At 43.9% G+C, this 15,789-nt stretch overlaps 1 protein-coding gene across 7 annotated transcripts in view; it reads right to left on the bottom strand.

The window, feature by feature from the left end:
• The window catches only part of UBN1 (ubinuclein 1), a 35,245-nt gene that overhangs the window by 14,665 nt on the left and 4,791 nt on the right, over positions 1-15,789 (bottom strand). For 6 of the 7 annotated variants that reach the window (XM_017506012.2, XM_017506015.2, XM_017506014.2 and 3 more), the window contains exons 2-7: positions 13,876-14,163; positions 8,762-8,848; positions 8,170-8,265; positions 7,674-7,808; positions 6,856-6,959; positions 5,723-6,161 (exon numbers count right to left, since the gene is read on the bottom strand). In XM_017506012.2, the coding sequence (XP_017361501.1) occupies positions 5,723-6,161; positions 6,856-6,959; positions 7,674-7,808; positions 8,170-8,265; positions 8,762-8,848; positions 13,876-14,124 (1,110 nt within the window). In that variant the 5' untranslated portion in view covers positions 14,125-14,163. Of the gene's footprint in view, positions 1-5,722; positions 6,162-6,855; positions 6,960-7,673; positions 7,809-8,169; positions 8,266-8,761; positions 8,849-13,875; positions 14,167-15,789 lie in introns of those variants that run through there. The other variant, XM_017506013.2, reaches the window with a different exon arrangement.

The raw sequence follows: 15,789 nt of genomic DNA, 5'->3' as shown, positions 1-15,789 counted from the left end.
CCCCTCAGGGCTTCAAAATAACACAGACAACTGTACCCTCAAATCTAAACTAAGCGCTAAACCCTCTCATCTAAGCTCTGGGCCAGAATTTCCAGTTACCTCTGAGTAATTTCCAATTACAGTCAACGCCGGGTATAGGCAGAGTATTGGTTACAGGACCCTCGCATATATCGAAATCCAAGTGCACAGTCAGCCCTGAGGAACCTGCCTATATTTAAAAAGTTGACCCTCTATACACAGATTTAGCATCCCTCAAATCAGCCTGCTTTTGGTTAGAAAAAGTGTGCGTGTATGTGGACCCACGCAGTCCAACCCCATGCTGTTCAAGGGTCAACTGCACTTCTGTGGATGGATGACCTTCTGGTTTGCAAACTCAACTTACACCAGGCCTATGAGCTTCTGCTCTTCTGCCTGTGCTCCCCACTTCTGATAATTGCACTCCAACCCTAAGATCGTCCACTCCTTTCTTCAGAACCCTTCAGCAGCTCTTCCCAAGCCTGAATCAAACTGAAACTCCTTCACATGGCATTTGGGGTCCTCCACAATCTAGCCCAGCCATCCACCAAGTGGCCCATCTTCAGCTCTGCTCCCTGCCATCTCTTAGGCATCTTCCCCAGGAGGCCGGCCAAGTCTGTTGCCTCCAGTCCACTTCCTATATGCCCCCCTCAGCGCCTCTCTTTTACCCCTTAAGTCTAGCTATTTATAGCTGTCTAGACATCACAGAGCTTACTTCATTCTGCTCTGTCCTACAGTCTACTGTCTGCCTATCTATCAGTCCTTTTACATAACGAGCTCATGGAAGATAACAATGGAACCTTGGCCGGGAGCAGTGGCTCACACCTGTAATCCTAACACTTTAGGAGGCACAGGTGGGCAGATCACCCGAGCTCAGGAGTTCGAGACCAGCCTGGGCAACATGGCGAGACCCTGTCTCTACTAAAAATACAAACAAATGAAAAAAAGCTGGACATGGTGGTGCATGCCTGTGCTCCCAACTACTCTGGAGGCTGAGATGGGAGGATCGCTTGAGCCCTGGGCACGGAGGTTGCAGCGAGCCAAGATCACGCCACTGCACTCCAGCCTGGGTGACAAGAGTGAGACCCTGTCTTAAAAAAAAAAGAAATGAGTCTTATTCATCAATATATTTCCCATGGCTACCTGTCACATAATATTTACTAAATGTTGACTGAGTGAATGAATGAACCAATGAACAGGTACTCCTCTAAGAAGGCACACCAAAGGAAGAAAAGCTTAACGTCAAACAACCAAAACTAAGCTGGAAGAAAATATGCAAAACTCAGGCTTCTAAAGATCCCTTGGCTAGGGGAGAAATGAACATAAGGATAATGACAAAAAGGGCATGACTTTTCAACGAGCCATATGCCAATTTCTTACACTCTTGGAAGCATTCAGAATTCTACCTTGACACTTGGATGGTACTAGAATCATATTAGTATGATAAAAAAATAAAACAATTTTTTTTGCTTAAGCTTATGCTGCTAGTTATAAGATCCAGAAGCACCCTCACATTAATTCAAACAAACAAGTACTTCAATGCCACACTGTGAGACCCATCAAGAGCTTAAATTTCCAATCAAATTTTATCTCATTTTATTGAGATGGTCTCACTCTGTCACCCAGACTGGAGTACAGTGGCATGATCATAGCTCACTGCAGCCTTGACCTCCCTGACTCAAACAATCCTCCAGCCTCAGCCTCCCAAGCAGCTGGGACTACAGGAGCACACAACCACGCCTGGCTAATTTTTAGATTTTTTCCTCACTATGTTACCCATGCTAGTCTCAAACTCCTGGGCTCAGGTGATCCTCCCACCGTGGCCTCCCAAAGTACTGTAATTACATTCATGGCCACCTTGCCTGGCCCAATTTTCTGTTTAGATAGCCATTTGTACAATATTTCAGAAGCTTTCTATGTAATCTTTATGCAATCTTATTTTAAATATTATGTCATCTTAAAAAATATTTTTCTGAAATCTTTTTAATTGCATAGACAATATCTCCAAGGGTCTGGTTTTATACTGAAGACAGTGTACTGCAGCGCTTTAATCTAATTAAAAGAGCAACTGAATACATATCTGACAGTCTTCCAAAAATAAGTGAGGTCCCTCACCCCTAAAAAGAGACATTCTTACCCCAGAAGTTGTGTAAATTAATCCTAAGTTAACTAGGAAATGAAGTTACAAACACCCCAATCATGCTGACTCATAATTGTTCCAACAACCTTTTAATGAGCCATTTTATTTATTGTAAGAAAAGCCACTTGTAGCCTTTTGATGCCCAGCTCAAAATCTTAAATACTGTATCTGTTTTTGCTGAATAGAAGAAAGTCTGGTATGATTTTTTTTTTTTTAAGAAGATTAAACAAGTTTTTGGTTTTTTGTTTTTTTCCTACCTTATTCTCTTTGGAGCCATCCCTCCCTGGACTTCCTGTGATGAGGGGTTCTAATTCTATAGGAGGGCAGACTAGAGGCATGGATGACATGGGGTCTCTTTCATTCCTGCTCTTAGTATTGTCTCTCTGCTATGCTTGACTGAAGAGGACCAAAATAGACCTAGGTTATTTGTATAGCCCAAGGCTGAGCAGCTGCCAAACTACCTCAAGACAGTAACCCAAAGGGACACCAAACCTGAGCTTTCTCAGGACCTGTACCTGCCAACGACCAAGACAGAAGACACCATTAATGCATATTGAGAGGACAGGATAAGGCCATCAAATCACTGGATTCATTGGAGCCTATACAAATGTACAATACAAATCAGTAAGAAACAAAAAACAGGCTAATCTGAGAACATAGTGAATGTTAGCAGAGGCATCACCAAGGTTCTCTCTCAGAGGACGTCTTTAACACACACAAGTTTTCAAAGGTATTAAAGTTTTAAGTACCAAATTTAGTTAGAAGGTATATCTAATTTTGCTTCCCACAAAGGAAGTGTTTTTCCCCTAAGGGATCAATACACATGGGATGAGAATCTGCTATGTATTGTGGTAGAATGCAAAACAGGATTACAGGCTAGGCGCAATGGCTCATAGCTATAATCTCTGTTACTCAGGAGGCTGAGGCACGAGAATCACTGAAATCTGGAAGGCAGACGTGTGTGTCATCTAGGACCAAGATGTAAAGTCTAACTAATCTTATAATAAAAATAAAGGAAAAAGCGGGGAAAAATTAGGGGTATAAAAAATAAAGTGAGAAACACATAACACAGCTAATGTTCCAGTTGTATACACCACGTTTAATTTAAATTTTAAAAATATGATGTCCATTTCAAGATCTAGGATGAACTCCTTAATAAGGATCCAAATATCCACGTGTGGCTTTTGGAATCACATGCAATTTGTGTGTACCAGTGCATTCTTTCCCTGGGAAGCCTATCTTTCCCAGCAGATTCTCATTGGAGTCAGGGATCCAGGGTACTTGCACACACATGCAGGGACTCCAAGTGCCCCAAGTGCAGGGCCCTGCCAGAACAGAGCACCTGAGGACCCTGTGGAGTACCATTAAGCAACTTTCTAAAACAAGCCACCTTTTTAATGCAACCATGGAAAGTGATGAGGGCTTTATTATAGTATTTATTAGGTAAAAAGGCAGGAAAACAGTTATTCACAACTATAATTACAGCTGCATAAAAACGTATACACACAGGCTAGGAAAGAATATGCAAATAGAAATTGTTTCTATATTGGCAGGATGATGGATAATTTCCATACACTTTCCACCCCATTTTTCCAAAGTTTCTTAAAGCTGTTATAGGAGAAGGGCAATGTGAAGACTCAAATATCAACTTCACACTTGAATACTGCATTTTCAAACCAGAACATCAGCCTCTCCTGGTCACCACCTCTCCACCGGGACCCAGGCCCACCTTGTTTATGGGATCCTGAACCCTGTGTTTGTTATGCCCAAGAGCTAACCGACACTTGGCAATCACTGAGGAGGGACAGCCTGCCTAGTAAGGTATTTACTCAGCTCCACTTTCTTGTACTACAGCCCAACGCTGTTTCCAGTTATGTCATTTTGTTGCCACTAAATTTATTTCCATCTTTGCCAAGAAAGTGAAACACTAAGTTTTTACACTAGAACACAACCTATGGCAGGAGTAAGGACACGGACAAGAATTCAGTTTTTTGACTTTTCTCTAACGACCAGCTCTTGTAACGTAAACCTTACTTAAATGATTTAACGAGACTTTCAGAAGCTATGAAACAATTTGATTACGAACTGGAGGATTAAAAAGAACAAGGGGTGGCCGGGCGCGGTGGCTCACGCCTGTAATCCCAGCACTTTGGGAGGCCGAGGCGGGTGGATCACGAGGTCAAGAGATTGAGACCATCCTGGTCAACACTGTGAAACCCCGTATCTACTAAAACTACAAAAAAATTAGCTGGGCATGGTGGTGCGTGCCTATAATCCCAGCTACTCAGGAGGCTGAGACAGGAGAATTGCCTGAACCCAGGAGGCGGAGGTTGCAGTGAGCCGAGATCGTGCCATTGCACTCCAGCCTGGGTAACAAGAGCGAAACTCCGTCTCAAAAAAAAAAAAAAAAAAAAGAACAAGGAGTAATGTTTGTTTAACATGAATTCTGAGAGCAAATATAGGACACTAGGCTCAAACATCCCAAGTTCAGATTCAGCTACTTCCACCTCAATGTCATACTAAGAGATACTCCAAACCCCAACATGGCATAATTCATTTAAATCATTACATTCAAATACAATACTTGAATTTCCAACGCTGCAAACAAGCTGACAAAGGTGAGCTAGAGATTTGAATAGGATACTTTATTTGCTTTGTATATGGTGTTCAAATACTTTTTCAATTGAGAAAATCATTTTAGCAGTGGCTGACAACTTATCCTGCCCTAAAACACAAGGGATATTATATGGAACAATGCTTCTGACATCCTCTAAGAATCACTGGTGTAAAACCTACAGCTGTAGATTATGAGTACCACTGGAGCTGCATCACAAGTCCTGATGCTCAAGGTAAAATGTTATTTTAACTTAAAGGTAAATGACATACAACCAATGATCCACGCCTGGTTTACAGTTAGAAATGTGTTACTGAACAGACAATTCTCAGTGCTTACGGAACAATTCCCAATCACCGGAGGAAAATGGCAGCAATAGCTGCTATATCCTAAAGGTGGTGATGGTGGGTTTTAATGGGACAAGGATAGCGTTTAAAATCAAGCTCCTTTTCATTCATCGCATTTGAGGCATTCTTGTAATCGCTTCCTAACACTGGATACACAACACAAGGGAGCAACTGAAACCTAGCGGTAACGAAGCATATACTCTATGTATAACTTATATGTTTGCAAACTTTTGTCAATTTGCAAAACCCACAAAAGAATACGAAGATGAATCTGTCTCAGCTGCCCGCTGCCAACATCATCCGTCTATCACATAAAAGAAAGATACCGTGTGGAAAACAAACTGACAGAAAACAGAAAAACAGAAAAAACAATCAAAGAAGAAAGCAAATTTTCCAGAAACAAAACCAAGAAAGGCCTAAAATGAAGCCTGACGGGCAAGGCTTACAGTGTTTGCTCACTCAGGATGAGAAATTTGGAAAACGCTGACACCTTAACTGCCAACTCACTAAGGGTTTCTCTGGGCATCGAGCTTCACGCAGTGCAGAACCAACAGCAATCTGCCCAAACTGCTTCCAGGAAAGCCCAGCCACACTATGTCACCATACCTGAGCCAGCTCCTTAACGCGCTTCTCCAGGGGTGCTGGCAGGCCTTCGGGGAGAGAAGAGGGCTGCCTGAATTCCTGGTCCAATCCCACCCCAAGGGAATCGCTTCCATCATCCATATCACGGAAGGGGCTTCCTTCTGGAGACTCACTGAGCAGATGCTCCAAGTCCAAATCCGTCAGCGAGTCCATGGCAGTGGCCGCCTGGAGCAAGTCGTTGTCAGAAGTGGAGCCGAAGAGTGAGAGCAAAGGGTCAGAGGCACCCTCCAGTTCCCGCAGGCCCTGAGCTTCCGCTGACGAGACTGCAACAGGCTTATGCTCCTCCTCCCTTTTTTTCTGAGCCTCTTTCTCCTTCTGAAATTTCTTTAGCATCTCTTTAACGCTTAAAGCCCCGGAGTATTTCTTCTTCTTCTTCTCCTTACTGGCATTGAGGGCTGTGAAGCTGCAAACAAGAGGGAAACTGGTCACTCAGACACAGGACACCTCCTAAGGGAACTCAAGAGGCCTTCACCCCTGATCCCAGGGCCATGGTCTCCAGGAGAACCTGTCACAGTCCACCCTGTTATTCCTCCTCCCTCCTCTTGGCATATGGAGCTCGTTCTTGCTGAGACCAAAGCTTGAGAGTTAATACAGGTTAGCAACACAGTGTCACGTAATGCTAAATTTCCGATGGGTTTTTAGAAATCACTGCCAGGCTGAAATAAAAGGTTGCAAAAAGGGGCAGGGAGGGCAAGAAAAGTATTTAGAGGGAGAAAGCAGGAGCAGCAGAGAACAGCAGCAACTTGAGGAGCAGCTGGGGTGAGACCAAGTGAGGAGAAGGAAGCATGACCACAGACGACAAGGGAAAACAGCAGAGACAGGAGGAGAACTGGGGCGGAAAGGAGCGCCCCAGAGAACGAGAAACATCAGCAGTCACACAGTGACAGGAATAGCTGCCAACACTGACAGTGGAACTATCTGACACACAGAGAGGTGCACGTCTATGCCCAGAATGGCACTGCGGGAGGCGTGCGGGAGGACAGGAAGGCCAGGCCCTGCTGCCTCTTCCGAAGCTGTGGGGAGGAGGTGAGTCAGCTCCCAGTCGTCCTGCCCTAACAGTTCAGGCTTATCCTAGCAAAGAAGCTGCTGCCTCTCACCCGGCTTTGGAAAACTTGGACTTTTTCGATTTCTTCTCCTTGTCATAAGTGTCATCTTTTTTCTTCTTCTTTATCTTCTCACCACCTTCCTTCAATTTCCGCTTCTGAGAATTAAAGACAAGGCACAGTTACACGGCTCCCTAACTCAGGGAGCAAGTGCACTACATGGCACTGGCCTTGCTCCGCCCGGGGCACATCCTGAGACCTGTCTCATTTTCTTCATGAACAAAAAGCTCTCCGATCAGTCCCTGGACCACAAACCCACAGCATTCCCACCGACGGTGTCTCCTGGAAACACCTGGGGCTGAGACAACAGTGACCATTCTGGAGCCTGAAACCTTTCTAGTTTGAAACAGTTACAAGTGAGCCCTACCTCTCGTTTCAAACACATCGGGAGTGGCAGACAGGTTTTTAAACACACTGATCCTAAGGCTGACTGGTTTTCAATGGGATGACAGACAGCCCTGGGAACTGAAGTCCTGTACACGTCCACAGAAGAGGGTCAGCAAGGGTGGTGCACACTCCCTCACTCCACATCCTTCCCACCCTGAGGCCACTTCCAGAAATGACCCCTGCTGAGCCTGCTGGGATGTCATGTGACATGGACACGATGACCGAGAGCTGAACAGAGCCCCCACAGGCACGTGTCCTCATCGGGGCACACGTGTGCGAGGTGAGCTATCGACCTGGCATGGCTCTGCCTTTCCACCAGCCTCCTGAGCCAGCCTAAACCGCCGTATATTCTGGCAAGTCACCTACTGATCTGATAGGGTCACGTCAAAAAGCATTCTGAAATCCAAAAGCAAGCACATTCTAACCTTTGGAGATTTTTTCTTCTTTTCTTTAATGAAGTCATCCTCAGACTCTGACGCTTGTCTAAACTGCAGGGTTCCCGAGTTAATGTAAAATCCTCCATACTTTGTAGTCAAAGAAGCAGGAACAAGCTCATCATACTGAAGGGGGGAAACAAACGGTCAGCTCCAAGTTTTGGTTCTGTAGTCCGAAGGTGAAAAGTAGGTCTCAAGAGAGAGGTGACTATATTCCTCTGCCACTTCCAAGAGTATGCTAAAACATCCTTCTGGTCAATCATGAACGTCTGAGCTACAAGGTGTTTTCGACGGATCTGGTCATCATTTTCAGAAGAGGGAACTAATGCCCGGATCAAGAACGTCATTTCATCTCTCATCCGTGCTGCTACTGCCTCATGCTGGGAAGAGGGCACATCCACTCTGATCCCACCCCCAGCTTCCTGGCCAGTATCAGGAGGAGCTACAGTGCAGTGGTTCTGACATGGCATTTTCAGTAACTACTTACCGCCTCAGAGTTATCGATGAAGGAATCGGATTCATCATAACCATACCCCATATCAATCAAGTCCTGTATTCGGTCTTTTCTACGTTTCTTTCCACCCTAAAAATGTAAAAGCAATAGATCACATACTTTTTGATAAATACACATTATTGACTATTGCCTTAAACTTCATCAGCTATGATTCAAAGAGGTAACGCACTAACTAGAACGATCACTCTCTCACATACACACAAACCCCAAAACCTTCTTTCCTGAACAACTTTTGACATAGGACAGATTTCTATCTGTATAAAATGTCCTAGGACAGAAAAAGGAACTAAATGGCTTCTTATGCTTCGTACCAAAACATTTCTTCTAAGGTGGTCACAGGCCCTTCTCAGTTATTTGTCCAATTACCTCCTCACACTAGCTCTGCCATGCACCTTTTCTGTACCTTAATGCATTAGGTTTAATAACTGCTTCTGTTCTCTCCAAGCTTAATGCTTACTTCCAGAGCAGTGTTGTTTACATGACAATCCACTAAAGGGATACAGAAATGTGTGGAAACCTCCCCATCCCAAGGAGGTTGCTTTGTTGCTCATGAGTGAAATCTTACATATTTTTCTTCAAATTTCCGGGCAAGGGCCTCCACTTTATGTCTTTCCTTTTCTTCATCATTGAAAGGATCTGACAGATCTTTCTTCTGTAAAGAGATCATTCCACAAAAAGTAAGTCACAAAATATTCCCATGTTCTTATTCATAGCAACTTCACTGACTACTCAACACCTATGAACTACATAATAAAAACAATGTTTTTATGAAAAGGACAAGGTAGAAAACATGCTGCCATCTCATCAGTGTTTATCTTAATTAAGAAAAATTTCCATTCATGTAGTTTAATAAAACTTGACTGAACGCCTAAAATTGCTCAGCACAGCATGAGGGGCTGCAGGGCTCAAACACAGCAAAGGGCCTTTAGAAAGAGATGCCCAACCACTAAACAATCATGTCTAATAAAGCGGACTTCCTTATTAACTCTAAAATTTACTTTACGCATTTAAAAACATTCTAGAAAAGAGTCTACTGACTTCCAAAATAGCCAATGATTCAAAAACATTAAAATCCCACTGAATGCAGTGCAAGTTCCTGAGAGCCATTCTGCCATACTGTTTAGAAAGGTCTGAATCTGTACTTCTCTCACTGCTACCAAAGTTAAACTCAGGCTTCCAAGGCTTATTTCCATTTTATAAGCTTACTCTTTCCTCATCAAATTTTCCAGAGATAAGCCTTAAGCTTCTTGAGCAAGAAATCTAAAAAAAAATTTTTTTTTTTTTTTGAGATCAGAGTCTCACTCTGTCACCCAGGCTGCAGTGCAGGGGCACAATCATGACTCACTGCAGCCTTGACCTCCCCAGGTTCAGGTGATCCTCCTGCCTCGGCCTACTAAGTAGCTGGGACTACAGGCATCCAACACCATGCCCAGCTAATTTTTTAAAAGTTTTTTATATAGATAGGGTTTCCTCATGTTGCCCAGGCTGGTCTCAAGCTCCTGGGCTCTGCCCATCTTGCCCTCCCAAAGTGCTGGAATTATAGGTGAGAGCCACCACACTAGGTGCTACGGTGCAGTGGTTCTGACATGGCATTTTCAGTAACTACTTACTGCCTCAGAGTTACCAACGAAGGAATCGGATTCATCATAACCATAAGTGGAAGAGGCCATGAGCCAGGAATCTTAATTTTATTAAGACTCCTATACCAAATATGCTTAAGACTTCAAGGCAGACGAAAAACACTAAAGACTATATGCCTCGTTCAAACAGACTTTCTTATCTCACCCTCCCATCTCTGCCTACTAAAACAGTATCAGTTAAATGATTTGTGATATACACATAGAATGGATATTACACAGCATACATCTAATGAAGATATCACAAATGGGGAGTCTTTCAAACACACTTATCTGGATCTTCTAATTTTTCTACAATGACCACATATAACTTGAGTGGTTATATAACTGTAAGAAATCCCACCAACCTTGAGCAGCACTGGATTCTATGTATACTACTCAATGCCTTGCCAACAACAGTCTTCCAGTTACTACTATTTCCTGACTGTATGACAGAAGGTCCAGCTCTGTCCAAACACTAATCAGGATGTAAGCTCTCTTCTGTCCATGCCCTCCAGGGCCTGTGTTGTACCAGACTTAAACAATGACCATATTGTAACTTCTGTTACCTATGGGTGCCATGCTCCTAAAATATCTACAGGATATTTGTTTTGAGGCTGGTACAGTGTTTTCTCTACCTTTCTATATTCCTGAGTCTAGCACAGTGCCTTCATACTGTTAAGAAATACACACCAGGCCGGGCGCGGTGGCTCATGCCTGTATTCCCAGCACTTTGGGAGGCCGAGGCGGGCGGATCACAAGGCCAAGAGATCGAGACCATCCTGGCCAACATGGTGAAACCCCGTCTCTTTATACTAAAAACACAAAAATTAGCTGGGCATGGTGGCGTGCACCTGTAGTCCCAGCTACTCGGGAGGCTGGGGCAGGAGAATTGCTTGAACCCGGGAGGCAGAGGTTGCAGTGCATCGAGATCGTGCCACTGCACTCCTGCCTGGCAACAGAGGGAGACTCCGTCTCAAAAAAAAAAAAAAAAAAAAAAAAAAAAAGAAATACACTCTAAAAGAACTGATGCAAAAATGTGTCTGATTTTATTGTACTTTTAACACTGCAGAGTAGACCCATAATGATTTAGGAGTTCTGAACCCAAAGTCCACGACTCAATCCTCTGAAGTGAATCCAAAGTTCTCTGTGTATCCTCCATGCATTTTTCTGCAATGGAGAAGGGCATTTGGAGCCCCTAAAAAGGTGAAATTGGAGCACTGGAATTCTAATTTCAGTTGAGCTACTGATTTGGTTTGAGCCCATGAATAAACACACTAACCAACCCCTGCTACTGTCTCCTCCTCTCAAGGAAGAAGATATCATTTTACTGGAAAGGGATCATGAAGGGATTTGAAATTACTTTTTCTCATCCTGCCCACTGGCCCTCATCCAACAGGCTGACCCTTGATACAGACTCATTGGCCTCCATTCTGGCAATCGAGCAATCAGATCTCAATCAAGGAAACACTTTTTTGTTTGTTTGCTTGGTTTTCTTGGGGGGTGGGGAATGGATTCTCGATGTCACCCAGGATGGAGTACAGTGGCCTGATCTCAGCTCACTGTAATCTCCACCTCCTGGGTTCAAGCAATTCTCATCCCTCAGCCTCCCAAACACCTGGGATTACAGGCTCGTGCCACCACGCCTGGCTAATTTTTGTTTTTTTATTTTTTATTTTGAGACAGAGTCTCGCTCTGTCACCCAGGCTGGAGTGCAGCGGTGTGATCTCAGCTCACTGAAACCACCGGCCCCTAGGTTCAAGCAATTCTCCTGCCTCAGCCTCCCGAATAGCTGAGATTACATGTGTGCACTACCACACCTGGCTGATTTCTGTATTTTTAGTAGAGATGGAATTTTGCCACATTGGCCAATGTGGTCTGGAACTCCTGACCTTAAGTGATCTGGCTGCTTCAGCCTCCCAAAGTGCCGGGATTATAGGCATAAGTCACTGTGCCCGGCCTCTCAGTTTGTTTTTGTTTTGAGACAGGGTCTTGCTCTTTCCCCCAGTGTGGTGGTGTGACAGTGGCTCACTCCAACCTTGACCTTCCAGGCTCAAGCAATCCTCCCACCTCAGCTTTCTGAGTAGCTGGAACTTCAGGCATGCACCATCATACCCAGCTAATTTCTGTATTATTTGGCACAGATGGAGTTTCACTATGTTGGCCAGGCTAGTCTTGAATTCCCGTGGTCAAGTGATCCTCATGTCTCAGTCTCCCAAAGTGCAAGGATTACAGGTGTGAGTCACCATGCCAGGCCAAGAAAACACATTTTTTAATCTCAGGAAAAAGAGATTAATCCTTCTAACCAAAAATACCCCCCTAAGAGCACACCAGTGAATAAGAGCCACTGAGCACTTGGCACTGAGGCATACTGCTAGAAACTTCACAACATGATCTCATTCCACACTCAGACAGCTGTGAGCCAATTATCAGCCTCATCCCCATTTTACTAAGAGCCACTCTAGAGACCAGAATGCTGCGATTGTGGAGCCCACTTACTTTTTCCTCAGAGCCTAGCACAGTTCAAAGGTAGAAGTGTTGAAAAACGCTTTTCACCTAGGTGGTACTCAAATACCGTAAGATTCCATCTACATAAAATACAAAAACACACAAATCTAAGTTGATCTAAGTTGTTAGAAATCAGGACAGTGGTTGCCCATGAATATTGGGGTAGTCTTCGGACAGTGCAGAAGGAGGGTTTTCTGGAGTCCTGATAAATATATTTCGCGACCCAGGTACAGGTTACATGGGTGTACTGAGTTCATGAAAATCCATCAAGTTGTGGCTAGGCAAGGAGGCTCATGCCTGTAATCCCAGCACTTTGGGAGGTCAAGGCAGACAGATCACTTGAGGCCAAGAGTCTGAGACCAGCCTGGCCAACATACTGAAATGGTCTCTATTAAAAATACAAAAATTAGCTGGGTGTGGTGGTGTGCACCTGTAAGCCCAGGGAGGGTGAGGCAGCAGAATCACTTGAATCCGGGAAGCAAAGGTTACAGCGAGCTGACATCATGCCAATGCACTCCAGCCTGGGTGACAGAGTGAGACTGTCTCAAAAAAAAAAAAAAAAATATATATATATATATATATCTCCATCAAGTTGTGCATTTGTCACATGTAACGTACTTAGCCTAATAAAAAAAAGTTTATAGGTCCAAGTACAATGGCTCATGTGCCACTGGCTCCCCAAATCCCGACACTCTGGAGTCCAAGGTAGGCAAGAGGATCACTTGAAGCCAGGAGTTTCAGACCAGCCTGGGCAACACAGTGAGACCCCATCTTTAAAAAAAAATTGTTTTTAATTAGCCAGGTATAGTGTCACAAGCTTGTACTCCCAGCTACTCAGGAGGCTGAGGTGTGAGGTTCATTTGAGGCACTTAAAAATGGTCTTCACCAATCACGTGCAGTGGCTCATGCCTGTAATCCCAGCACTATGGGAGGCTGAGGCAGGCAGATAATGAGTTTAGGAGTTCAAAACCAGCCTGGCTAACATGATGAAACCCTGTCTCTAGTAAAGATACAAAAAATGGGCATAGTGGCGTGCGCCTATAATCCTAGCTCTTCGGGAGGCTAGGCATGAGAATCACTTGAACCTGGGAGGTGGAGGTTACAGTTAGCTGAGATCGCACCATTGCGCTCCCGGGCGACAGGGCGAGACTCTGTCTCAAAAAAAAAAACCAAAAAACGCAGTCTCTATGTTTTCTTGTCTGCCCCTATACTAGGTAGACAGCAAGATTCCCTTGGAAGAAACAAATGTCCAGCATGAAGTTCTAACACTGGAACTGTCAGGGACTGGTTTCATTTAAGCCTAATGTTTATAACCTAGGCACAGAAAAATTTACTGTTTTAAAAATTTATATTAATTAGCTATTATTTAAATTAACCTCTCCCTTTGTGCACAGAGGTAAAAGCAGCAAACCTCGTGCTTGCCTTGAGTGAGTGACAGGATCTTGGGGCAGCCAAAATCTCAGTAAGTCTTGTCTCCTGACTCCGGAAGCCCCACATGCATACAATGACCCCTGTGCGTTAGAGCCACAGTGCCTCTGGGAACCCAGGAGTGTACCTTGTCTCCAGGCTGAAGGCCTTTCACCTTCCCTCGGATATTCTTCACCAGCTCTGGGTAGAAGAACTCTGGGCAGCGTTTGTGATCTGGTTCAAAGAGGGTGAGTGTAATTCGAACAGCTGCTGCGGCCGGCTCACAGTCCTGATGCTGTTCTGCTCCCCCAGCCTCCTCCTTCCGGGACTTCTTCAAAAATGCAGGATTCAGGGAACCTGGGAGAGAGGTGAACTGGACCCTGTGGGGCTCCGACATGGCTACCAACAAGTCTTAGCGGGTGTCACTGCATGGCTTCTGTTAACATTGAAAAGAAGAGCCAGGTCAAACGAAGATGATAAAATAGTTTACCTGTCTAATTAAACAGATTTAAGTTTAAGAAAATTTAATTGTCTTAAACTTCCTAACAAACACTCCTGCCCTGCGTACCAGCCTCTTACACCCAAACACTGCCCTTGCCAAAATAACAAATTATCACATGTCAAAGACCTTCAAAATCACTTGAGAATCATCAAAATAGATTCTGAATCCAGAATTCTAAATGTTCACAGAATAAAAATATGCTAATACATGTTATACATATGTTCTGCTTACTTAATAATTTTGTGTCCTGCTTTTTAAAGTTTATATTCTAGTGTGAACTTTCTACCATACCAATAAATAAGGATATTCATTGCAGCCTTGTTTATACAAGAAAAATGACAGAAGCAACCAAAATGATAATCACAAAATAGCTGAATAAATTGTGACTTTCTTACTGATTTGTAAGGGCTCTTGATATTATATATAAATTATTATAGATATATAACACCTGTCATATCTCTTTTAAGTGCTTTTTCTTGTTTTGTTTTTTAATTTGCAGTTTAATGTTGCTTAGAGTGAGTTATGATAGAGTCTCGCTGTTATACCCAAGCTGGAGAGCAGTGGCCCAATCACAGACACTTCAGCCCCAACCTCCCAGGCTCAAGCAAACCTCTCACTTCAGCCTCTCGAGTAGCTGAGACTACAGGTATATACCAACACACCTGGCTAATTTTTTCTATTTTTTGTAGAGATGCTGACCTACTCTGTTGCCCAGGTTGGTCTTAAACTCACAACCTCAAGTGACCTTCCTCCCAAGGAAACGTTACAGTCAAAATTAGGCTCTTTTCCTTTGTGACTCCTCCCATTTCTTTAATGCCTAGAATGTCTCCAACCAGATCTTAGAGAAAAACTTGTGTATATGGGTTTTTGTTTTGTTTTGTTTTTGAGACAGGGTCTCACTCTGTTGCCCATGCTGCAATGAAGTGACCCAATCTCAGCTCACTGCAGCCTCAACCTCCCAGGCTAAAGCAATCCTCCTACCTTAGCACCCCTAGTAGTTGGAACTACAGGCCTGTGCCACCCACCATGCCCAGCTAATTTTTTTATTTTTTGTAGGAAAGTTGTTTTGCCATGTTGTCCAGGCTGATCTGAACTCCTGGGCTCAGGTGATCCTCCTGCCTTGGCCTCCCAAAGTGCTGGGATTACAGCTGTGAGCCACTGAGCCTGGCCTATATGGTGGTTTATTGATATTTTTTCACATTTACCTCATTAACACCAGCTGAATTTGCTATGCTTTAAAGTATGAGGTGAGGCTCTAACTTGGTTTCTTCCAGCATCAATCACTGCAGAATCCTTCCTTCCTCTGCTGATTTGGCATATACTGCGAAGTAACATCACAGATATCTAAGGTCTGGTTCTGAAGTCCATCGGTCATATTAATCTAGTATTTAGAGATTCTTTAACCAGTCTGCTCTGTTTCGAAAAGTTTCATATTTTAATAATGTGAAGTTAAAACTCACATTTAGGCTGGGTATGGTGGCTCACGACTGTCATCCCAGGACTTTGGGAAGCCGAGGAGGACGGATAACAAGGTTAGGAGTCCGAGACCAGCCTGACCAA

The sequence above is a fragment of the Cebus imitator genome, unplaced genomic scaffold, assembly GCF_001604975.1.
Source record: "Cebus imitator isolate Cc_AM_T3 unplaced genomic scaffold, Cebus_imitator-1.0 Scaffold346, whole genome shotgun sequence".
Lineage (NCBI taxonomy): Eukaryota > Metazoa > Chordata > Mammalia > Primates > Cebidae > Cebus > Cebus imitator.
This window is presented reverse-complemented; position numbering and strand designations above follow the sequence as displayed.